The 26,063-nt window shown below is 40.5% G+C and overlaps 1 protein-coding gene across 2 annotated transcripts in view; it reads right to left on the minus strand.

Moving 5' to 3' along the window:
* The window catches only part of LOC131203695 (G protein-coupled receptor kinase 5-like), an 87,707-nt gene that overhangs the window by 13,873 nt on the left and 47,771 nt on the right, over positions 1–26,063 (minus strand). For both annotated transcript variants that reach the window (XM_058194158.1, XM_058194159.1), the window contains 7 exons: positions 24,338–24,450; positions 10,863–10,940; positions 9,796–9,896; positions 6,422–6,514; positions 6,245–6,308; positions 2,932–3,072; positions 2,096–2,286 (listed from right to left, as the gene is read on the minus strand). In XM_058194158.1, the coding sequence (XP_058050141.1) occupies positions 2,096–2,286; positions 2,932–3,072; positions 6,245–6,308; positions 6,422–6,514; positions 9,796–9,896; positions 10,863–10,940; positions 24,338–24,450 (781 nt within the window). The remainder of the gene's footprint in view (positions 1–2,095; positions 2,287–2,931; positions 3,073–6,244; positions 6,309–6,421; positions 6,515–9,795; positions 9,897–10,862; positions 10,941–24,337; positions 24,451–26,063) is intronic.

The raw sequence follows: 26,063 nt of genomic DNA on the forward strand, positions 1-26,063 counted from the left end.
ATCTTTGCCAGGCATTACATGTAATTGAGGCTCCTTAGTTTCCAATTTGTATTAATTTATATTTAGTTTTGCATTTGTATTATAATGCAACATATGTTACTGTATACATTGCACTATAATACTTTTCTAGTTTTATTGTTTTATTGCAGTAAAGTGCTGCAGGATTTTTAAGGAAATGAATATGTTTTAATAAGGGAATATAAGTAATGCTATGCAATTTTTCCCATTTGCTAAACACTTTTTGGTTATTTTCATTCCACTTGGAACCAGCAGTGTTGTGCATATTATTGAATATAATTTCTAGGCAAAACATAGCATTACTTTATTATAGTGCTATTTGCCTTCTCTAAAATAAAGCAATTTATGATGTTAAAAATGGGGTGTTCTAATGCACTACGTCTTTTATTGAATGTATGTATACATATTATGTTGCCAATAACAATCACTATGTCTTTAAGAAGAGACTGGATAGCCTCTTGTCTGAAATGGTAGAGGGTCTCACGCTTGAGCAGGGGGTTGGACTAGAAGATGGCCAAGGTCCTTCCCATCTCTATTCTGATTGATTGATTAGGAAACTGCGAGTTCTAGTTCCACCTAAGAAGGACTCACAAGAGAGGCTCTTGCTGTAGATCAAATATAGATAATAATAATAATAATAATTATTATTATTATTATTATTATTTAAATAATAAATAAATAATAACTACTGTGGGATTTCCGAATACAGACTGATAAAGTTTTGGAACACAATACCCCGGATATCACGATTGTGGAAAAGAAAAAAGTGTGGATAGTCGACATTGCTATACCTGGCGACAGCAGATGAGAAACAACTTGAAAAAGTCACCAGATATCAAGATTTGAGAATCAAATTGCAGAGACTCTGGCATAAACCAATGCAAGTGGTTCCAGTGGTACTCGGCACACTGGGGGCTGTGCCTAAAGACCTAGGCAAGAACTTAAAAGCAATTGGCGCTGACAAGATCACCATTGGTCAGCTGCAGAAGCCACCTTACTGGGATCTGCTCGCATAATTCGCCAATACAGTCCTAAACGCTTGGGAAGTGTTCGACTAGTGATCTGTGATACGAAATCCAGCATAGTTATCTCGTTTGCTGTATATACTGTCATTTTGTGTAAACAAAATAATAATAATAATAATAATATAGCATTTCTAGATAGTATGTTTGTACTTCCACTTTACAAGGAAGATGAAAAGGCTAGGGAACATTCCCAGTGCAGATTTTAACTGTACAGGCATGGCTCCTGTGACTTGGCACCATAGACACACAAGAGGGAGCTAGTAGTAAACTTGGGAGAATCCCAATTTATGTAGAAATAGAAAATATACTAGAGAGAAAGGTTAATAGAGTGTGTTCCTTCCAAACAGACCAATTAGAATGCAGAACACTCATGGGTGTGGAATGCTGGCTGCTTGCGAAGGGGGGGCATTATGAAGAAGAGGAAGGGGGAGTGGAAATAGAATGATTTTTGGGGGAAAAAGATGTCACTCTACTAAGCTTGGTGATCAGGAGTACTATCCTCTACAGCAGTCTGTTGCAGTTTTCACTGATGAATGTTATCCAGCACTAAGTCTGAGTGCTACAAAGCGATTTGGAAAAGCTTTGAATCTCAAAGAGAGATGACCACCATTAGGAAGGTCTACAGATGTACAGTTGATTTCAAGCTTAGGTCTATCATGATTCATTTGGTCAGTGACATCAAACGACAGGTGGGTGATTGTTATCCAGTGAGTGCTACTGGAAATCTCAGAAGGATAAAGGACCACGCTGAGGTTTGGCATTCAAAAGGGTTGTAGAGACAACTGGATCTTTTTGTCTAATCCATAATGGTTTAGCATGTCTCTCCCTCTGAAATTGTTGGTTACAACTCCTAAAGAATCCACATGGAGTGTGCCAGGTAGAGCAACGTTGGCTTACCAGTTGATTCCCTCTGCCATTCAGATTACTCAACACTTAATCAAATGAAGGATGATGAACACTTCTCCATCGTGCCAACTGTGTAACAAGGGAGACTTTGCCTTAGCCCTTTCTCTACCTTCTTGGAACCAGGAAACAACTCCATCCCCTCTCACCTGTAAACAATGCCCTCACGGTGCAAATGTTCAAGGCCACAGCAAATCTCTGCAGCATAGAAGATGACCCGCTCATTGTCAAAACCTGGATTGCCCATGTTGTAGATGTGAAACTTCAGGTCACCTCCATTCATGATTGTGAGGACCAGGCACAGAGCATCCTTTGTTTCATACGCATAAGCCAAACTGACCTGTTGGCACAGATGAAAAGGAGGAGCTGACTCCAAGTACATTCCAGAATTCTGCTTCTACAGTGTCCAAGTATCCAGAAGCACTTAAATAACAATCATCTTCCTTCTGTTTATCTCCTTTCACAAACATGTGACATTCAATAGTTCAGGAATACAGGGAGCTGCCTTATTTTCATATTTGATAGAGCTGTGCACGCTTTGAAAATGAATCTGTGGAAGTCTTCCATAATTCAAGTCTAGCTACTCTTCTAATTAAAGCAGCCACAATTTTTTTCAGATGAATGAAGCCTGAAAAATGACAGGGCTACTTTAAAAGTCACACAGATCAAGTAATTTCTAGGAATTGGAAGCATATTTTGGTACAACATTATTTGCCCAGTTATATCTGGAGAAGACAGATGTTAAAACTGTGCTGTGCTGCCACTAAAAGACACTTGACCATCACTTTTGAATGTAAGAAACTTCATTTAATTATCAAGGGCAGTAACTATAGCTAAATCAACCAGGCTGAATCTGATACTGTGAAATTCCCCTCAGAATGCACAGCCAAATAGAATTAGCAAATGGAAGTCTTTGGATATTTCAGTCTTCTAAAGGCCAATCCCAAATGCAGTCATCAACAGCACAGTCAGGACTATTGCTCACCACAAATCGGCTATTGACCTTCTCCAAGATCTGCTTCTCATTCAGAGCCATTGCTTCCCCTTTCCGCTTCTTGATGCGCTTCTTCTCCAGCTTTTTGCAAGCGTACATTTTCCCTGTAGCACGTACTTGGCATGCGCAAACCTAAAGGCAAGACAAGGTGGGACTGTCAGGGGCACATTTAATGATTGCTAGTGACATTGCAGTAGTATTACTGACGGAAGCCCTAATAAAGCAAGGATCCAGCATTTAAGGTTGCCCCATTCTATTCTTGCATTTTGACACTTCTTCTTTGCCCAAAGTTATGGAGTATAGAATAAAGCTCTTCCTCATTGCTAAGTGAAAATTCCAAGTCTTCCTTAAAGGTATTCTAAATTTGGCTTATACTCCAGAGGTTCTCTAAGCATCATATCAGAATCATCAGAGATCTCACTCTCCCCTATTAAAACTCCCGTTGAGCCAAACTACTTATTACACATAAACATGATGGTTATTTGCCTTATGTAAAAGCACAAGAAATATGTATCTTTATGAAAACCGGTCTGGAGAAGCAAGAAGGCAGAACATGAAAAGTCATCTCTCTTTGATGTAGATAACTCCTCAAGTGATCTTGAAGGCATCCTTTGACAAGTGGGCAACATCTGAGGAGTGAAGACTGCAACTTAGCTTCCCGAACCTCTGAAGAGTAGCCACACAAAACTGTATTTATTTCAGAGATACCACTGGAAGGGGTAGAGGGGTAAAACTGTTCAGCTTGTTTGTTTCTCTGGATATGCAGAAGGCAGGTAAGAGTGGGAGGGCTCCTAAAGTCAAACAGTGCTTTTTCCCCACGCTAAACCCTAAATGGTCTAAGATTGTCCTGCTAAATTATTTAGATACCCAACTTCAGCAGGGCAAATACAGGAAGTTGTGGGTTGCTGGGTATCAATTGCTATGAAGAGGGAGATGATTAGGAACAAGAGGGATGGAAAGAACCGAAACATCACCAGCTCTCACTTGCAACATTACACAGTTCCCTCTCAAAGCAGCTTTCAAAATGTCAGAAGCATCTCTGGCTGCAGTTACATGTCTTTGCAGGGACTAAATGTAGCTTGGGTATCTTCCTTCATAAATAAGCAACCCTTTAGAGCAGTGGTTCTCAACCATGGCAACTTTAAGACATGTGGACTTCAACTCCCAAAATTTCCCAGCCAGCCAGAATTCTGGGACTTGAAATCCATGTGTCTTTAAAGTTGCTAAAATTGAAAAACAGAATCATAGAGCAGGGGTCTCCAATCTTGGTAACTTTAAGACTTGTGGACTTCAACTCCCAGAGTTCCTCAGCCATTGTCCCAGCCTCAGCATATGAAGCCATCACCTTTATTTTTCAGTCTGACTTTTGGCTATGAAATGAAGCCTCGACTCCCTCACGCTCAACTAATAACACGGATTTAGGTGGAATAACCAGGAAATGAGTCACGTCTATTTTTTTAATATAATCTAAATGCAGCTTCTGTGTCAAGATACTAACTTGGGGTTGCACACTTTCAGAACAAACCTCTTCTGGCTCTCAGCAAACAGCTTCATGGAGCCAGATTGTAGTAAACAATTCCCCTTTGCCCTGCTTGACCTGTGTTGACAAAAATTGTAGAAATTGTGCGTAAACATTTTAATGGAATATGTTGCAATTCTCCATAGAACTGGAACTGAGCTTGTTGGGCGCAGGGTTTCAGCCCTCACGGGAAGTTGTGGTCCAATTCAGATGAACACAATGACAACCTTCCTGCAGACCTTCTGTTGTGGTCTGCCGGCGGCCTGCGGAGCTGGCAGCAGAGTCAGACAGTGAAGAGGTTGGGGAGGAACATGGGCCAGTCCTGGAGTCTGGGGAAGGCTCGGACGAGAGCTCTGCATCAGAGGCAGAGAGGGGGCCAGGACCATCTGGGAGTTATGTGCTGCCTCCGGAGTCTTCAGAGTTGGACATCAGCAAAACAGAGGAACAGGGGAAGCCTGTTCCCAGTGCGTGCATGCGCAGAACTGCCAGAAGGCAAAAACAGTTAAGACAAAAGGGACAACTCTGGAGTAGGGATTGGAGATGATTGACCCCTACTATGAGACATAAAGGAGGAGCAAAGACACGTGAGCCTTTCCAGTATGCAACTTGATTCGTTCTGGTCGGTTTAATTTCTGAAGCTCCGTTTTGACTCTGTGCTCCATGTAGCTTTGCAAAGCTAATTGCCAATTAAGTCTTTGGCTGCGTATCAAGGGAGATAAAGGTGGGTGCTTATCAGCCTTATCCCGAAGGACTGTGGCAGACTTCTGTCAGACTTTTTACAAACTATTTGTAACTCATTACAGGCTGTGAATGAACATAATTCACAGCCGTTGAAATAAAAAGAGGGTTTTTGAAGACTAATCATGTGCTTTTTACTGTCTCAGGAAGCCTAGGTCAGAACACTTTCCCCATCAAACTCAGAATTACCCGGCCAGCATGGCTGGCTGAGAAATTCTGGGAGTTGAAGTTCACAAGTCTTAAAGTTGGCCAGGTTGATGGCCCCTGATCTAGACTATGACCGACTAGACTAGATTAGATTTGGTCATACCATCTAACATCTAGAGTCTGGAATTACCACTGAAGTTCTGAAGATACAGCTATTTTACTAGGATCCTCTTTTGCTCACCCAGCTTTGGATGGGATAATATTACCTCTCTAAAGCTTAGGATCACAATTTGGAAGTGTTTATGGATTGCACCAGAAAGGCTAAACCAATTTCATTGTATGTATGAAGTACAATGACAGTAAAGGCTATATTATGTTCATAGGTTGGTCAAATACATCTATTCTATTCTGGTCTGAAACAGCTTCTGCGTGCAGCAGTGAGCCTCTCGCTCTCACTACTAGGAATTGCTATGACAATTCACCATTTGACAGGCAATAATAGAAATAAGGAGGCAGCAAAATTAATTTGATTCATTTGGACGAAAACTTTGCACTTCATAAACCAAGACCCAAACTGAACCCACTTAAATGACAAAATTTCTACTTTCCCAAATGTCTTGATCTGTTCATAATTCAAACAATGCCCCTCCTTCCCAAAATCAGACATACTTGGAAAAGTACTAATTATGTGTGAGGAAGTTTGTTGACAGATCCAGAAGAAAGCTAAATTGGGGTTGGTTTGTTTTTTGAAAACTGAGCAAATCTGACTTTGGCAAATTCACCCATCCCTAGTTAGAATTGAGACCAAAGAGACAGTCATGATGAATTTGAGATTACAGGAATCCAAGACTACTCCTGATCCCTAATGGGGAACAAGTTCAAGCTGTCACCATTTCCTACCTCTCCGAAGCCTCCCTTGCCTAGGATCCGGTATTGCCTGAAGGTGTCTTTGGTCACGGATTGCCTGAAGATAGTAAGAAGATCACACTGCATCATTGAACACCCATTCTTATCAGCATCAGCTCAGTAAATGAGTGGAGCTTCTTGCATTCAAGCCACTCAGGATTATTGCCTTACCTTTCCAAGTATTTCCACTGAAGGAATCTGTCAAAATACATGCTGTCCTGGTAATTTGTGAATGGGGCACCACCCAGGTATTCATGCAGCCGCCTAGGAGATAAGAGGAATTGAAAGTGAGCTTTTTCCCCCTATGAATCAGGAAGGCATGTTCTTTGTGGCTCCCAAAGGGGTTAATATTGGATACACTTCACAGCAGTGCTTCTCAAGCTTGGCAACTTTAACTCCCAGAATTCTCCAGCCAGCATGTCAGCTGAGAAATTCTGGGTGTTGAAGTCCACTCATTTTAAAGTTATCAAGTTTGAGAAGCACTGCTATATAGTGATATAAACCCAGTGCTTTTTCTTGGCTTAAAGCAGGGGTAGTCAACCTTTTTATACCTACCGCCCACTTTTCTTTCTCTGTTAGTAGTAAAATTTTCTAACCACCCACCGGTTCCACAGTAATGCGCTGTGTATCATTGTCTGCGCATGCCTCTCGCGCATCACGGATTGGCGCTGTTGGGGGGGCACCGGCTACCAGCTCTGCTTGTCTGTTACAACTGGGTGGTGGTGGGGGGAGATGCGCGAGCTATTCTGGGATGAGGCTCTTTTGTTTGCGGTTGCACTATAGCACCATTTAGTTTCACTTACGTAACATGAACTAAACTTATGCGCGGGTGATACAAATAGTATATTTTCAGAAATTTAAATTGTCACAGGGAATTTTATGAAAACCTAATGAAAATGTTTTTAAATAATGCTATGAATTTTTTTAAAAAAGTCAATTAAATTAAAAAAAAAGGAACGTGCTTCAGTATTGGACAAAACCCCTTACCGCCCACCATGAAAGCTGGAATGCCCACTAGTGGGCAGTAGGGACCAGGTTGACTACCACTGGCTTAAAGCTACTTCTGCCCATGATGATCTACTTTGGAATTCATAGGCAAGAAATACAGTTCAGCCTTGATTGGTTGTGATTTTCTTCTAAAATGCGAGATGTATCACTTAGTTGGGTTCATTCAACCCTAAGCAAAAATAAGGTTTATTTGAGACTAACAGCAGGATTATGGACTCAACTATCATGGTTTATAAATCATGATTTATTCCTTAGTGTGACATGGATTCAATAAGCTATGGTTTATGCATGGCTAAATAGACTTTAGTTTAATGTAATATGTAATGCAAATGCCATTTATAAAATTATTGGATTAATTAGCTACAAATCGATTAACACACACAAAAAATCAGCTTTCTTCAGTCTTGTGTCTTCATTTCTCTGAAGAATAGGTAGTTAGCAAAAACTACACTAAGTAATACAGCACGGAGACAGCTTTGGTCGCATTGGTGGATGATCTCTGGAGGGCCAGGGACAGGGGATATTCCTCTGCCCTGGTCCTATTAGACCTCTCAGCGGCGTTCGATACCATCGATCATGGTATCCTGCTGCGCCGGTTGGGGGGATTGGGAGTGGGAGGCACCGTATATCGGTGGTTCTCCTCCTATCTCTCTGACTGGTCGCAGACGGTGTTGACAGGGGGGCAGAGGTCGACCGCGAGGGGCCTCACTTGTGGGGTCCCACAGGGGTCGATTCTCTCGCCCCTGCTGTTCAACATCTACATGAAGCCGTTGGGTGAGATCATCAGTGGTTTCGGGGTGAGATACCAGCAGTACGCTGACGACACCCAGCTGTACTTTTCCACCCCGGACCACCCCAATGAAGTTGTCGAAGTGCTGTCCCGGTGTTTGGAAGCTGTACGGGTCTGGATGGGGAGAAACAGGCTCAAGCTTAATCCCTCCAAGACGGAGTGGCTGTGGATGCGGCACCCGATTCAGTCAGCTGCAGCCGCTGGCTGTTGGAGGCGAGTTACTGGCCCCAAAGGATAGGGTGCGCAACTTGGGTGTCCTCCTGGATGATCGGCTGTCGTTTGAAGACCATTTGACGGCCGTCTCCAGGAGGGCCTTCCACCAGGTTCGCCTGGTTCGGCAGTTGCGCCCCTTCCTTGATCGGGATGCCTTATGCACAGTCACTCATGCGCTCGTTACCTCTCGCTTGGATTACTGTAATGCTCTCTACATGGGGCTCCCCTTGAAGTGCGCTCGGAGGCTTCAGTTAGTCAGAATGCAGCTGCGGGTTATAGAGGAAGCTACGCGTAGCTCCCATGTAACACCGCTCCTGCGCAGACTGCACTGGCTGCCTGTGGCCTTCCGGGTGCACTTTAAGGTGTTGGTTATGACCTTTAAATCGCTCCATGGCTTAGGACCTGGGTACTTACGGGACCGCCTGCTGTTACCACATGCCTCCCACCGACCCGTACGCTCCCATAGAGAGGGACTTCTCAGGGTGCCGTCCGCCAAACAATGTCGGCTGGCGGCCCCCAGGGGAAGGGCCTTCTCTGTGGGGGCTCCCACACTCTGCAACGAGCTTCCCCCGGGTTTACGCCAAATACCCGACCTTCGGACATTTCGTCGCGAACTCAAGACTCATCTTTTTATCCGCGCGGGGCTGGCTTAAAATGGGATTTTATTGTTTAAATTTATTAATTTTAAACAGGGTTTTTTAGTATGGTAAATTTTAATTATTGGGCTAATTTAAAATAAGTTTTTTAAATCGTATTTTAAATTTGTATATTGTATTGTTGGTTTTATTATGCCTGTACACCGCCCTGAGTCCTTCGGGAGAAGGGCGGTATAAAAATCAAATCAAATAAAATAAATAAATAAATAAATAAATAAATAATTTTCATTGAGTTCATTGTAAAAGGAATGAATTCAGCCACCCATTCAGCTCATACACAGCTTTTCTGCACTGGGGACACATTTAAAAAAAGTGTTTGGGAGTTATTGGCTGTTTTATATGACACACTAAGCCCCAAATCATTTCAATATAGCATTTGTGCAAACTCAGCCTGTGTGGTTATGAATTATTGTAGTGTATGAACCCAGAAAACTGGACAGAGTTCAATATGGTTGACTATGAGTAAGTGTGTCGCATGAATGTATTAGCCACAACTAGCCACATTATTCGAACCCAACAAATTGTGGTTATTTTAATTACCCTTTGAGTTTAAAACAAGCCAACGTCAACCAAGATTTATGCAGCTATCTTCTTTATAGTAAATTATGGATAAGGTAACCATGTTTTATTCCAATGTTCTACAACAGGGCACCCTCCACCCATACATTTCAACTCCCATAATTCTCAGCAATGGTCACTTGGGTTGGGGAACTCTGTGGTTGGTCTACACATCTTGAAGGATTCCTAGATTGGAAAAGGTAGGTTTATTATATTAAAAAAATGGGACTTCTATGCATATACATAAGCTTGTCCTCACAAGAAACCAAATCCACCCCCTTGCCCTTCTGGCTTCCAGATCTATAGGATGTAGTACTCACTGTACACAGCTGCCAAAGAGGTCCTTGCAAGGGCTTCTCTGTAGGTCTTCTATGCACTGGTTCATAAGTAGTTCACAAATTTCTTCCATATAGCCCAGGGACTAAACTCATACACATAAAAAGAAGGAAACTAGCCATAAATAAATGCTTAATAATTCTTAAAGCCAGTGAACCATCTTACACACTAGATTTCAATTCTGTAGGGTCCTTGGTAGTGCACAGATGATGTTACCAAGTTTAGTAATTAGTACTCATGTCAGAAGCATTCTGGGAAAGGATTAGCCGGTGACATCACCATTGCCCAGGGGACGCACAGTTGGTGGCTTCTTTCATGTTCTCAGCAGGAGCTGGAGTGAAGGATGAGAGCTCTCACACACATATATACACCCCATGGCAGCACTCAGGTCTTCAATGCAGGCTTGCTAAGCTAGAAACCAGAGTCCTAACCATGTGAGCCTTTGTGCTCCTTACTTTTGTAATGAATAATTTACTATAAAGAAAACCACCAAGCTCAGAGAGCAGGAAGGACTCTACAGTTGAGTTACAACTATTCCCTATTGGTAGATTTCAATTCTTATTCTTCTCTGCCTTCACTCCCTACTTTGACTCCTCACTGTAAAATAAAAAATGTGCTATATGCTTCTGTAGTCTCTGCCCTCAGTTCATACAGCAGCCTTCCCTGGTTAGTGATCTTCTGTTTGCTAGAATAAAGTTCTCATAACCAATCATTCATGCTGTCCAGGAGAAGGGCAGCTAGAGTCTAGCTCCTCTGGAAAGCCAAATAATTGGGGAAGGTTCTTCTGGATTACTCAGTGTTTGGACTCTAAAATCAGGAATACTCTAAAAGCCAGCATCCAAGATCACATCCTTTGAAATGATCCCGGCACTTTTACCCAAACTAAAACATCTCACAAAAAACCGGGGCAATCCCAGAGAAAGGAAACATAAATTCCTACAGCCAATTCTAGCAATTCTTAATTATACTTTTGGACTTCTGCATATTGAACCACCTTTTTACAAGGACCCTATCAATCTCCACCTTTATCTTCTGAAGGTGCAATACTGACCTCCTTGTTGAAAAACTGCCGAATGACTTCTTCTCCCATTTCCTTGCGTTTCTCATCTGGAGAAAGCTCATATTCTGCCTGGGGGAAAAGAAAAGAGGGTCATCAGAATAGAAGCTCCACCTGAAAAGGACATTATCCTGGAGGATATCTATCCCACACATATAGAAGGACATTTCTTGATTCATTAAGGCAGGGGTCTCCAACCTTGGTCCCTTTAAGACTTGTGGACTTCAACTCCCAGAGTTCCTCAGCCAGCTTTGTTAAGCCCACAAGTCTTAAAGGGACCAAGGTTGGAGACCCCTGCATTAAGGTTTTTTTCCCCAAGACTTTATATTCTTATCTGACTCACAAACATTTTGGAGACGGCAGGGAGAGCTAGCTAACATATAAAGGACAGTTGCTGGAACTGGGTATGTCTAGTCTGATGAAAAGAAGGACTAGGGGAGACATGGTAGCAGTGTTCCAAGACCTCAGAGGCTGCTACAAAGAAGAGGGAATCAAGCTATTCTCCAAAGCAGGGGTCTCCAACCTTGGTCCCTTTAAGACTTGTGGACTTCAACTCCCAGAGTCCCTCAGCCAGCAAAGCTTTGCTGGCTGAGGGACTCTGGGAGTTGAAGTCCACAACTCTTAAAGGGACCAAGGTTGAAGACCCCTGCTCCAAAGCACCTGAAGGCAGGACAAGAAGCAATGGCTGTAAAATAATCAAGGAGAGAAGCAACCTAGAACAAAGGAGAAATTTCCTGACAGTTAAAACAGTTAATCAGTGGAACAACTTGCCTGCAGAAGTTGTGAATGCTCCAACACTGGAAATTTTTAAGATGTCGGATAACCATTTGTCTGAAGTGGCGTAGGGTTTCCTGCCTAAGCAGGGGGTTGGACTAGAATACATCCAAGGTCCCTTCCAACTCTGTTATTCTATTCTAGCTCAAAACTAGATCATCCTATTTGTTGCCCAAACCCCAGATTCGGTCCTTGAGATCTTTCAGTTTTTTCCTTTCATTCTTAAAAGCTCGAGTGCTCTTCATGAAGAAGAACCTGGAGTGACCTCTGTACTAATATAAAGTTGTGAGTTATGGATGAAACATTGATGGCTGCTCTGCCTTTCCTTTTTGCTTGTTTCTGGAATTGCCACATTTCCTGAATTGCAATAGTGATATTTCAGGTGCAGTTCTGGAGAAATGTTATTTCTGCTTTGTATTTAATAACCAGCTTGTTGACCAGCTGCAGTCATCAAAAAATTCCACACCCACAGATGTGTATTATTGCATCAGCTATGTGAAAGGGTTTCTCTATTTCTTCCCCTTGCCCTCTTGTTGCAATGTTCTTGCAGACAAAGGAAATGGACTGTTTCTTGATTAACTGGAGAAGAAACCAGCATCTCTCTTTTTCTCTGAGATCAAAAAGAAGTCATCAAATACTAACTGCTTAGAGAACTAGTAAAGAACAAAACATGACTAAAGTTACTGTTGTGAATTTAAGGCTGTTTTATACTTACTGAGTTCACATTGTGCCAATTGAGTCATTGCTTATTCAAGGTTAACTGAAGTCTTAGCATGTTGTGAGAATCAACATTTCTCAGACCTCTGGTGGTCCATCATCCAATGTACTCTTAGCAGTGATTTTTAGAGTCAGATGAACAATTTACCAATACTCTCATTTTACCAAATGCAAGAATGGATTAGTATATTTATATATGGAACAGGAGAAAAATGCATGCATAATTTTCTGCATCTTTACAAACGTGTTTTGTATACTATCTGGAATGTGTTAAATTGCAAGCCTTTTTTTCAATAGTAAAAAATAGTTTTAGGTATCAGCCAAAAAAGCTTATACAATCCTTGGTTGTATAAACACAGGCATAGAATCAAAATTATGTGAAGTATTAGTACCGCTTTATAAATCCTTAGAAAGACACACCTGGAATACTGCATCCAGTTTTGGTTACCACATTACAAAAAAAGATGTTGAGACTCAGGAAAAAGTGCAAAGAAGAGCAACTAAGATGATTAAGGGCCTGAAGACTAAAACATATGAAGAATGGTTACAGGATTTGGGTTTAGCTAGTCTAGAGAAAAGAGGACTAGGGGGGATATGATCACAGTATTCCAGTATTTGAGAGGCTTCCACAAAGAGGAGGGGGTCAACTTATTTTCCAATGCTCTCTACATGGGGCTGCCCTTGAGGTGCACCCGGAGGCTGCAGTTAGTCCAGAATGCGGCTGCGCGAGTAGTAACGGGAGCCGCTCGTGGCTCCCACGTGACATCGCTGCTCCGTAGCTTGCACTGGCTTCCTGTGGTCTTTCGGGTGCGCTTCAAGATTCTGGTAACTATCTTTAAAGCGCTCCATGGCTTAGGACCCGGGTACTTATGAGACCGCCTGCTGTTACCCTTTGCCTCCCACCGACCCGTACGCTCTCACAGAGAGGGTCTCCTCAGGGTGCCGTCCGCCAAACAGTGTCGGCTGGCGGCCCCCAGGAGTAGGGCCTTCTCTGTGGGGGCAGTGGCGCTCTGGAACGAACTTCCCCCTGGCCTGCGTCAAGTGCCTGATCTTCGGACCTTCCGTCGTGAGCTCAAAACATATTTATTCATTAAAGCGGGACTGGCATAATTATTGATGAATTTTAATTGGGTATTCTTAATATTTTTTAAATTTTAAATCTAAATTTTAATAATCAGCCTTTAAAATTTGCTCTTTTTAAATGTTGTTTTAAATTGTATATATTTTGTTTTATTCTGGCTGTACACCGCCCTGAGTCCTTCGGGAGAAGGGCGGTATAAAAATCTAATAAATAAATAAATAAATAAAGCACCAGAAACAATTTATGGAAATAATCAAGGAGAGAAGCAAACTGGAATTAAGGAGAAATTTCCTAACAGTGAGGACAATTAATCAGTGGAACAGTTTTCCTTCAGAAGTTGTAGGTGCTTCATCACTGGACATTTTTTAAAGAAAAGACTGGACCTATCTAAAATAGTATAGGGTCTCCTGCTTGAGAAGGGTGTTGGACTGGAAGATCTCCAAGGACCCTTCCAACTCTATTCTGATTGGTTGAGATTTGCTTTCTAGTATCACATTGTTTCAGTATCTTTTTCCTTGATACATTCACCTAAGTGCCAATACATGGGGATAATACAATGGACAGAAAACAGCTCTCTTTTGGCACTTGTGTGCGCTTCAGGTCGTCCTATATCAAGGATATAAGTAAACTTGTGGATGTTATGCACCAGATGTCAGATGAGATTTTCACAGCTCTGCTTGAGTTCAGGGTATGAGCAAATAACAGATGGGAAAGCATAAATACTAGAGATCTTTCCTGGGGGAAAGGGGATGTTTATAGCTCACTAATCAGCAAGATGCCTGGGACTATGGATGAAACACATTTTGTCAACTGGTTCACAACGACAACTGTGATGAAACACATGCGGATGTTGCTAAGTTGGTTTACTTGTATAAATACAAGTAAATATAAATTGGTGACTTGAATGTCACCAATTTTCCATACTTATTTGTGCTAGACTCTCAGGGGATGATGCAGCCTGGTCTAAAATAAACAAAAAAGACAAAAATATAAAGTAGCTGGATCAAGCTTCTTCTAGGATGTTCTACTGACTAAGACTAGCCTATGGCCTTAGGACTTCTTGAATTCTTCCATCCAAATGCTAACCAAATCTCATCCTGCTTGGTTTTTCAAGCTCAGTAAAGATGAGCTAGGTCCTTTAGCTTTCTAGGCATCCGAAGATGCTAAGGAATTAACAACCAATATCCTCCAAGACCAAGCATGGCTTCAAGAACTAACCTTTACTATTTCCTTAGTCTGAGTATGAAAGAGTCATGTTGCAAATGCCTGGGAATTGCAAGATACACTTCCTCATCTAGCTCAAAGCTGATCCAGGACAAGACTGAAGAGTGACCAGGAACTGGGACATCCTAGCAGGTTCACATCCCACTCAAAACAGCAGGCTCTGTGAGGATGGATTGTGGGAAAAATAAGCAACTTGAGCTTCTCATATTAGAATGGTAAAGTATTATAATCTGTGCACTGATGCTACTGTATGAATGAAGAAATGTTTTGTACTCAGCCCTACCAAGAACTAAGCAAGGATTTCTGCATCTCCCAGTGTGGACTCCTACAGGGAACTCCTGGAACTGAAACCTGAAGACAAAAGTGTGGCCCTGCATTCAACTCTGCTTCTGGATTCAAGCTTAAAGTCCCTGTCTGTGATTCCCTTTACCTCCACTCCTTCCTTCCACCCCCCCCCAACATTCTTTTTGTCTCTCTAGTGTCCCTCCCTCCCTTCCTTTCCTGGCTTACTTCCACAGGACCACAAGCTGTTTGCCTGACAGTGGAGAAGAGCACATTGCTGCTATTAAAAAATCTGACCCCCAGATTCCCTCCCCATTGTTTTGGAACAGGGCTTGCTGCTAAGCAACCAAAGAGAAACAAGACATGGACTCCTCATCTCATCCCAACAGTGGTGGTGGTGGGTGGGTGGGGGGAGAGGCAGGTAAATTGGCCAAGCATGCAGCAGATGGAACCCATTTCAGCAGACCATGACGATAACGCCAAATATGAAAGTGCTTTGTGCTACATGTCAACTGCAGGAGAAGGGCGGTGAACCTCAAGTGGCCAATCAAAGCAGGTGGATTTTTGCTCCCTCTGCCTTTAATAAATAGCCTTAACATCCCTCCAGCGTTCTTAAAAACAGGAAGATCCAAATTAGAAGGTCCATGTCACTGGGATGACTTGCAGGTCATCGCTACTCTCTTTTTTTAAAAAAATAATTTTTATTAAACAGTTTTGTCTTTAAAAAACAACATAAAAAACAACCACGCATGAAAAAAAAAAGCACAGCAAACAATACATACCAAGATCATTTTACAGCTTTCTGTATCAGCATGTGTATTTTGCTTTTATAATTCTCTATTCTTTCATATCTATTTACTTCTCGATAGTAATATAGTAACGTTACATCAAAGTGTATATTAACACACATAGTAGTATTCATTATTCTTATCTCTCAATTTATATTCATTTATATTTACATCTCTTTGTTCATTGTTGTTAAATTACTCCAGTTTAAGTTTCATCAGTACTAAATTAAACTTTTCCTGTTTTGGTTTCTATTTTTGAGCCAACTGTACGTTTTATTCCATACTTCATACTAGTCCGAATCATCCCTCTCTTTTAGCTCCATAGCCATTTTATCCATTTCTGCGCATTCAAGAATTTTCCTAATTACTATTTCATCTGAGGGTGTATTGTTTTGTTTACAGTTTTGTGCGAATGTAATTCTTGCTGCTGTGAGTATGTGTAGTGTAATGTATTGGAGTTTTTTATTCATTTTTGAATCCAGTATTCCTAATAAAAATAGTTCCGGTTTTAAGTCTGTTTTTTGCTCTGTAATTTCTTCCAGTCATTTTTGAATTTTGCACCAAATTCTCCTGACTGTATAAATTTTGAATTCTCTCACTATGTTCTCCCGACTATATAAATTTTGGTAATATTGTACTGCTATATTTTCTTTTTCTTCCTTCTGATGATGTGCTATCCCATTTTTGTCTTCAAGTTGTTGTATTAGTTTCTTTTCTTTTTCTTTTTTTAATTTGTAGGCCAACCATCTCCCCGGTTTATTGGCGTTTTCAAAGTAGTTTTGTCTGGTTGATCTAATTTTTTGTGCTATTTCTTCTTGTGTGATTAGGTTTAATCTATGTTTAATTATATCTTTTTCATCCCTAAATTCCTGATTTTGAGGTTCTTTCTGCATTTTATATTCTAATTTTTCCAATATCTCTTGCAATTCTGTATATTGCTTCCTTTTGTTTCTTCGTATTGTATATGCCATTGTAAGACCCCGAACATAAGCTTTAGTTGTGTCCCACAGGTTTTGAGTAGTTATCTGTTCATTCCAATTTTCCTTTAGGAAAAACACTAGTTCTTTTTCCATATATTGAACGTAATTTTTTCTTTCACTATCCTTTGATTCACGGTCCATTTGTTTTTTCTTCCCCTTTCCATTTAACTATTAACGGATTGTGATCTGCCCAAATATTTGGTTTTATTTCTATTTCTTCTACAGTTTTTCAAGTTTCTGGATCCATCCAGACCATGTCTATCCTGGACCATGAGTTATGTGGATTGGTTCTGTTGTGGGTTGATTTCTCTCCAAACGTCTTTTAAACTTAGCTCTCGGGTCCTGTCAAAAAAAGTTTTTGGTAGTGTTCTCCTTTCATAATTTTTTTTACTTCCTGTTTTGTAGTCTTTTTTTGGGTCAACCACTGCATTGAAATCCCGTAGTAAGCATATATTATCCATTTCCAATTCTACAATTTGTTTTTTTTAAGTTTTTTATTTATAATACAAATTAAAACAGTGGACATAGCGTGACATCTCCGGTTTAAACATTTTCATCGAATTTTGTCATATAATTGATACACTTCCTTATCTCTATACATATTTACACTAATTATCACATTTTGAATACATATACATATACAATTTGCTTGTGTAATTTACTATAATATTCTTTGTTTAATGTTTGGTGCATATATGACTGAAAGTAATATTCTTTTTTGTTTTATTGATATTTCAATCAGTAATATTCTTCCCTCTTCATCCATGTGTATTTGTTTGGGTTTTAACCAGTCTTTTATATAAACTGCAATTCCCCATTTTTTTTGTTTCCGCTAAGGCAGAAAATAGTTTATCTAATAGATAATATGGACATTATATGCCTCCAGAAGGTTACCTTCCCCTTTTTTCATGTGAACCTCCTGCAAGCATATAAGGTCCATATTATATTTTTGGAGTTTAGCAATTACTAGTCTTCTTTTTATCAGTGAATTTAATCCATTTATGTTGACCGAAAATAGTTTCATTTTTTCCTCCTTTTTCCTTTTTCACTACTTATTTGTCACCCTTATTCCTCTCCTTTGTCTTGTTTCCCTTTGGTTGCTTGTCCTTGCTCCTTCTTTTTCTTGGGCTTCTATGTCACTTCTCTCTCTCTCTCGTGTCTTGTTCCAGTTCCTTTTCCTCCAGCTGTTGCTCCTCTTGACTTTTGGTTTCCAACTCTTCTCTACTATCCAATTCTTCCTCTATATATTGTTCATAAAATTCCTGGCTTTATCTATTGTATCTATCCTTATTTTCTTATCCTGCCATGTTATTACTATACCTTTGGGTATCAGCCAGCGGAACATTATTTTACTTTTTATTAATTGTGTTGTGAAGAACTGGTAGTCCCTTCTTTTCTCCCTAATTCTCTTTGGTATCGGTTTAAGAGTTATGACCTATCTTCCTTTATAGGTCAACTGGTCATCCCTCGTTCTTCTATAGATTTCATCTTTGGCAGCTCTTTTCACAAATCTTATATGTATCTCTCGTGGTAATCTACGCATAGTTCGTTTGCACCATGTATAATTCATTGATGATATTTCTTAATTCACTTGTCCATTTGTAGTGAATCAGCTAGTATTTCCATCATGAATTTATGTAGATCCTCTTCTCTTGTCTCTCTAATGTTTTGAAACCTCAGGTAAAAGGTAGATCTCTCTAATTCTAAGTGGGTAATTGCCTCTTCCAGCTCTCTGTTTGCAGCTGTTAACCTCTTTTCAGTTTCTTCTAGTTTCTTTTCAGTTTGTTATGTTCTTGCTTCTATCACTTTTATTTTCTGTTCATTTCTCCCTATTGTTTCTTGGATTATTCCCATTCTATTGTCCAATTTCTTTATGTCTTCTTTTACTTAAAACAAGAAAAAAGTCAAGGAAACAATTGGCTCATTGCTGGGAGAAAGTGGCAAGAAAGTGACAAGCAACAGGGAGAAAGCAGAACTACTTTTTTTGCATCTGTCTTTACACAAAAGGAAAAAACAATCCAACCTATCAAAAACAGCACCACAAAAAACAGATTAGGAATGCAAGTTAAAATAGGGAAGAAAATGGTAAGTGAACACCTGTCTATCCTAGACGAGTTCAAATCAGACTGGATGGATTACACCCCAAGGTTTTGAAGGAACTGGCAGACGAGATCTCAGAACCACTGAACTATATCTTTCAAAGATCCTGGAGCACAGGGGAACTGCCAGAGGACTGGAAAAGAGCTGATGTAGTTCCCATCTTCAAAAAAGGAAAAAGAAAAAAAACAGATCCAGGAAACTACAGACCTATCAGACTAACTTCAATACCAGGGAAGATTCTGGAAAAGATAATCAAGCAACGAATCACTGAACACCTAGAAGCAAACAAAGTAAAAACCAAAAGCCACATTTGTCAAAAACAAATCATTCCAGACTAATCTTATTGCATTCTTTGACAAAGTGAGAAAATTAATAGACCAGAGGAATGCTGTCGATATAATTTACTTGGACTTCAGTAAAGCATTTGATAAAGTAGATCATACCCTACTACTAGATAAAGTAGAAAAATGTGGGTTAGACAGCACCACCACCAGATGGATTCGTAACTGGCTGACCAATCGCACTCAACGTGTAGTCCTCAATGGAACTACATCCACATGGAGGGAAGTATGCAGTGGAGTACCCCAAGGCTCTGTTTTAGGCCCAGTGCTCTTCAACATCTTCATCAATGACTTGGACAAGGGAATAGATGGGGAACTCATCAAATTTGCAGATGACACCAAGCTGGCAGGAATATCCAACACTCCAGAAGATAGGTTCAAGATACAGAAGGATCTTGACAGATTTGAACATTGGGTGCTATTTAACAAAATGAAATTCAACAGTGAAAAAAGTAAGGTTCTACATTTAGGCAAAAAACCCAAAATGCACAGGTACCATATATGTGGTACCTGGCTCAATAGTAGTAACTGTGAGAGGGATCTTGGAGTCCTAGTGGACAACCATTTAGATATGAGCCAGCAGTGTGCAGCAGATGCCAAAAAAACCAACACAGTTCTGGGCTGCATAAACAGAGGGATAGAATCAAGATCACGTGATGTGTTAGTGCCACTTTATAATGCCTTGGTAAGGCTACACTTGGAATACTTCATTCAGTTTTGGTCGCCACGATGTAAAAAAGACGTTGAGACTCTAGAAAGAGTGCAGAGAACAGCAACAAAGATGATTAGGGGACTGGAGGCTAAAACATATGAAGATCAGTTGCAGGAACTGGGTATGTCTAGTTTGATGAAAAGAAGGACTAGGGGAGACATGATAGCAGTGTTCCAATATCTCAGGGGTTGCCACAAAGAAGAGGGAGTCAAGGTATTCTCCAAAGCCCCTGAGGGCAGAACAAGAAGCAATGGGTGGAAACTAATCAAGGAGAGAAGCAACTCCGAACGAAGGAGAAATTTCCTGACAGTTAGAACAATTAATCAGTGGAACGACTTGCCTGCAGAAGTTGTGAATGCTCCAATACTGGAAATTTTTAAGAAGATGTTAATAATAATAATAATAATAATAATAATAATAATAATAATAATAATAATAATAATAATAATAATAATAATAATAATAATAATAATAATAATAATAATTTAATTTGTCTGAAGTGGTGTAGGGTTTCCTACAGTAAGAGTTTAAAGTATCTAAAGTAATCACAATATACAGTTGTTTAAGTGTAAGTCCCCTTCAGAGTCCTTGGTTTAGATTACCACAGTTCTTAGTCTTCGGTCTTTCTGTACACTCTGCAACTTCCTTGTTCTCTGCTTTCAAAATGATGGCTACCTTCAATTTACATCGTCTTTCTCTTCACTTTCTTTACTTTCTTCTGTCTCTATCTCCACTGTCCCAAAAAAGATTTTTTTCTTCCTTTCGGCCACTTTCCACCATATGTTTTAACGCACAAATCAGTTTTCCAACTTTTCCAAAACAGCAACCGTTTGAGTCCACACTCACAATCACTTTTCCTCCTTGCCAATCCACATTAATTCCATCTTCTTCCTTCTTCGCTCCCTCCGCTAAGGCGCTCCACCTCCTCCTCCGAGACTCACTTCTTAGTACTTTTTTTTGTAAATTCCAATCACTGGAAAGATAGTTCGGTATCTCATGCTTTTTTTTCTTATCCGCCGATATTTCTGTTGCTTCTCACTTTCTACTTCCTCTCCTATTCACTCGGGCCGCCACATCTCCGGACCTCGCCATGACAGCTGGTCTCTTCTGCACCGGTTTTCAGGGCACCCACCATTTGTAATGGGAGATCGCTCCTCTCCCCATCACCCCTGGATGCTCCCCTTACTATTGCTGTCCCTTCCAAGGACCCGCTTTGCCGTTACCAGCTTCCAAACGCAGAAAATCAGACAAGGAGAACCAAGTCCAGTTTCCCGGTATCGCACCAATGTGACGTCACCCTGGAAATCAAGTCATCGCTACTCTCAAGGCTCAAGTGACATCTGTGTTTTTGTTGCTGGAAAGGCTGCTGGGTCACGGCCATGAGAAACGAATGGGAAAGCGTGTACAGCAATTCCCCAGGGAAGTAAGATGGATGATCACCAGCTACAGGGGTGCTTGATGAGCGCTCCTCCATATTGCTCCTATACAGCTGCTGAAGAAGCAGGAGAATAAACCTGGGTCTGGGAAGACTTTCAGGAAGGGAGAAAAATGAGAAAAGCCACAGACTGGGTGGTTAAACACCCTACGCTGCTGAGTAATGAATTAATCATTGGACAATGATTTGCGAGAAGACCCCCAAATCTGCCACAGGATTGGGAACCTGTATGTATATACAAGGTATCTTGATGATGGATGAAGCCTGGCTAAAGAATGCACACACGAAAACCAGCACCTAGACGCTTCTTGGATGAGAAGCAAAACAACTTCTTCCTCAAAAAATGGTCCCTTTGGAAAAAGCACCTTTGAGAAAACTATAACCTGGATAACTGAGAATCTTCATAGACATTTGGCCTTACACTAATACACAGCAGATGATCCTCTGTATGTTTGTTGAAAAAAACCCAACAAAGCAAATTGAACAATCCTATTCTGTACTTATAGCTAGTAAAAATGCTGGTAGGAAATGGTAAAGCTGATTGCAGAATGCCATGCTGAAAAAAATTTCTTAGACCATAAATTTAGTCCTGGTTAGACTACCGAAAAGGTTACTTTGGTGTAATGGTTAAGGCACCAGGCTAGAAACCAAGAAACTATGAGTCCTACACTTAGCCATGAAATCTCTAAAAGCAGCCCAATTCTATTATAGTAACTATAGCATTTTAACATTTGGTACCTGGGCTGTTCTTATTTTCTCCTGCCCTTTTTGTCTATTTTTCCAGCTCTGTGTGGAGGGTTTTTAGACCACAATTCTGAGAGCTTTCCAACTTTTGTTATTATATAAGCTATTCTGGGAGCTTTTCATGCTACAAAGGTTGATTAAAAAAGCACCAAACCAGGGACAGATTTCTTGGGATTGTAGCTGTATCCATTTCTATTAACAGAAACAAGAATGGGAAAAAAGGGTGCTGAACTCTGAAAAATGAAAAGCCTAAATCCTTCCGGATTCTTCAACACCCCTCTTAAAGCATTTGATGCTCACCAGTTTTAATTTCCTTGAGAAAAGATCCCCTAGCCCAGTCAAGTTCCTGAACCAAATTTAAATAAACAACGACTTTTTATCACTCAGCCTTTTGCTGGCTGAAAGAGTCCAAACCTTACAGAGGATTGGTTTCCAAGCATGTGTTTCCCATTTTGCAGCCAGCTGACCAGATCGGCATTCCTGTCACTCACATCCAACAAGCTTATGAAAATAAGAAAAAGGCCCAAGGTTCAACAAACTCCCTCCCATTGAGAGGAAAAGAGAGAGAACAACGTTGAATTGCATAAACAGTTTGGTAATGAGAAACACAGAGTGTTTTACGAGGTTGATGTAAGGCCTCCTGGCCATCTGAAAAGGCCTCCTGGCCCAGGAGCAAAAACAGATCAATTTTCTGATTGTAAATTTGCCTTAGTTCAGGAGATGCGGAAGAAGGAACTTGGAGGGGGAAATGAGTTGAAGGAATCCTAAGCTATGATTTGTTCTGCTTGAGGTTAAGATGCTTTCAGACTTAGCAAAATTTTCAAAAGAAAGACATGAGTGGGGGTTGCAACCCACAAAAACACTAGGATAGTATTTCAGATGAAGCACTGACTTTTAAATTACACGTCATCCCAATGGAATTTTTGCACCGTTGACTTTAGAGTGGGTTGAAAAACACACCCGCCTTTCTGATCTTCTCCCAGAGATCACTCTGCAAGAATTTGGGGTTTCCCACCACCACCACCACCATTCCCCTCTTTTATTTTTTTAAAGTTGTCCTCCCTCTACAAAAAGGCAGTACTGACAGGAAGAAGGTTTGTAAAAGACAGAGAAGATAAAAATGTTGCCAACAAAATTTTGGTCAGCAGACTATCTCAAAAGAGTGACTGATTTTGTACTTCCTCTGTAAATTCCAAAACTAGATACTTGGAGCTAAAATCTTACTAAGAAAGGATTTCCCACAGCACAGATATTAAAGCAGTCGTGTGAATAAAGTCATGAAAGTTTCTAACTTGCATCCAATGTTTACTAGCCAGTTGGAAGAAGATGGATGGAAAATTCCAAGCCCCCGATAAGAGACCACCTCTTGTCTATGATGGGCAGAGATGAAAGATATTTTTTTCTTTGAGGTTCCTCACATATAAGACCATACATTTCAGATATAAGATAAACATGGTAATAAGTTCAAGGTTTAAGAATAAACAAGGTTGGGGAATATTTTTGTATGTATATCAGAGTGTGCATTGTGTGGTTTACCTTGATATGTGTGTGTACTGGTTGAAGGGTAGTGTAGATGTGCGTGTTTTCTGAGTGTCACTACCATGGCTTCTGGGAAATAGATATTCTGAAGTCTTGTGGGAGTGCCAATACATGTTTTGGCACCTCAGTTTCATCCCAGCCTTCTTACTAAGGTATTTTTTTTAATTTCATCATTTTGCTTGGTGATAAACAACCACACTGGCTTGTGCAGGCCTGGACATGAACAGCTTCTTAGGTGACAGCCATTTTATGATGAGAAACACCCATGTTGGATTCTCCAAATTCCAACCGGTTACAAAGGATAAAGGATCAAGCTGAAGCACCTCTCAAGAGTGCTTGGCAAAGGACCTTTCCACTCACACATGCCACTAGATCCCACTTGTTTTCAGTGGGAGATCCCTGGGACCAAACCTATGACTAATTGAATATAAGGCAGGTATTTTACACCCAGATAAACCATTCCTGGTTGGATGAGGAAAGCAAACAAACATATTATTTATTTAATTAGATAACAGGTCCACCTAGCTCAATATGGCACATGCTGTAAAAGGTTTTTTTCCTGTCACTCTTCTAGACTTGAGGTACCAAGGATTCCATCAACTTTGCTGCTGACTTATGACACTTCATCATCAATCTCGTGTCATCCAAAGTTTTGGAATACTTTAAATAGAAGTTGCCAAAGGGAATCTAGTTGTCCCTTAAGGACTGGCTGAGCAGAGCCAGATACACTTCAGAAACTGTGCTCGCCTTACCACAGCATCCAGGAAGTGGATACACCGTAGGAGTTCCAGCCGAGTCTCACAAAACTGTCGAAATAGCAGTCGGCCAATGGGTTGCTTGTCACACAAACTGTTGTAATCTCGTTCTACAAAGGAAGATATGGAGAATGAATTATTGGCACTTGTAAGTAGACAGTTCTGGACCATGAGGCTTTCAAGGGTGACCTTCTTAGTAGAAGGGCTTCAAATGCAACAAGTTGGAATGGCATTTTTTAAAGTCGGGGTGTCTACCCTTGGCAACTTTAAGACTTCTGGACTTCATCTCCCATTATTTCCCAGCAAGCATAGCTGTAAATATTTATAGCTAAAGATGCACACAATTCCCCAAAGAAGAGGGCTATGTTTAGATTTCAGATCAGATCATAGTTCATGAGATCTGGATTTGCATTTGCTTTGCTCTGTAGCCAGAATTATCTGAATGGTTGCACAAAAAAATGAAACCAAGTCTTGTTATGAGTTTGAAGCCCATGGAGTATGCTAATTCAAACATTGTTTTAAAAGCAATGTGCTTAACATTGGTTAGTAAAATAAGCAATAATTCTAACCCATTTATTATGATTTCAAAAGGGTGGGCTCATTATATAAGTGCATAACAAACAAGCCACATTAATGTTTAATGTGTGAATAAGGATGATGCTGGGGATTATCATTACACATCTGAATTCTGAGCATATGAAAGTAGAAAAATTCTAAATCATAATTCATCTGTTTAGCTACAAAAATTGTTCAGCTTTGGGATGATGTTTTAGCTGACCCCGAAACACAAATTCTTCATGTGATCGCTTCAGACAAAGATGACCTTTGGGTGCAGATTCAAAGTCCTGGGGGGAAAAAAACTGGATTCTCACAACTTGCTTTTCAGATGCTGAGAAGGCCAGTTCTTTTTTGCATCTAGGTGCTCATGGCGCCTTCCATATCTGCAACTTCTGGTTGTCACGATCATGTCCTGCTGAGTCCACTCAGGAGCCCATCAGCCTCTGCCCAACTCCTTCGCTTTCCCCATTTCATAAACCTTCCCTTAGACTCTTTTGTAAACATACTTTCAAGCAGTAGGAACATGTTCTCATTTGCATCTCAGCATGTTCCTTCTGAGAAAAAATTGATGTATGAGAAGATGGAAGCAGACGCAAGAATCTCTAATAGTCTACAAGGGCCTGGGAGAACAGTAAGCTTACTTAAAGTCAGAGACCAGGCCGCACAACCACCAAGGATATTAAGTTACTCTTTGTGTTGATTCACTTGAAAAAAAAGGCTCATAAAAGTTGTTCGAAAGAGATGACTTGAAGATGATTCAATGCATAAAAATCATACAGTAGGCATGATGGAAGTCATTTCCAACTTCCCTCTGATAATCAGTATAATACAGTAGTTACGTGTTGCATTAGGACCTCTCCCCCTTCAGTCACTAAGTGACAATAGTTCTCTATCATCCCACCTTATTTTTCAAGTTTGCTGTTGTGGGGAATAAAAATACAATGTGGCCCTCACAACTCAAAGACATACAGTAGTTGCCATGCATACATCAAAGGTGGGTAATTTCTTTAAAAGAGGAGCTGTAGGAGAAGGATAGGCGGAGTCAGGGGTGGGGTCAAGAGAGTCATAAGTCTAGAGTCCTTATGTTCCCACAAGTTCATCCTTCTTGAATTCTATTGATTCTTATCTAACACCAATTTAGTGCTGACCATTAGTTGACTACATT

This window comes from Ahaetulla prasina, chromosome 9, assembly GCF_028640845.1.
Source record: "Ahaetulla prasina isolate Xishuangbanna chromosome 9, ASM2864084v1, whole genome shotgun sequence".
Taxonomy (NCBI): Eukaryota; Metazoa; Chordata; class Lepidosauria; order Squamata; family Colubridae; genus Ahaetulla; species Ahaetulla prasina.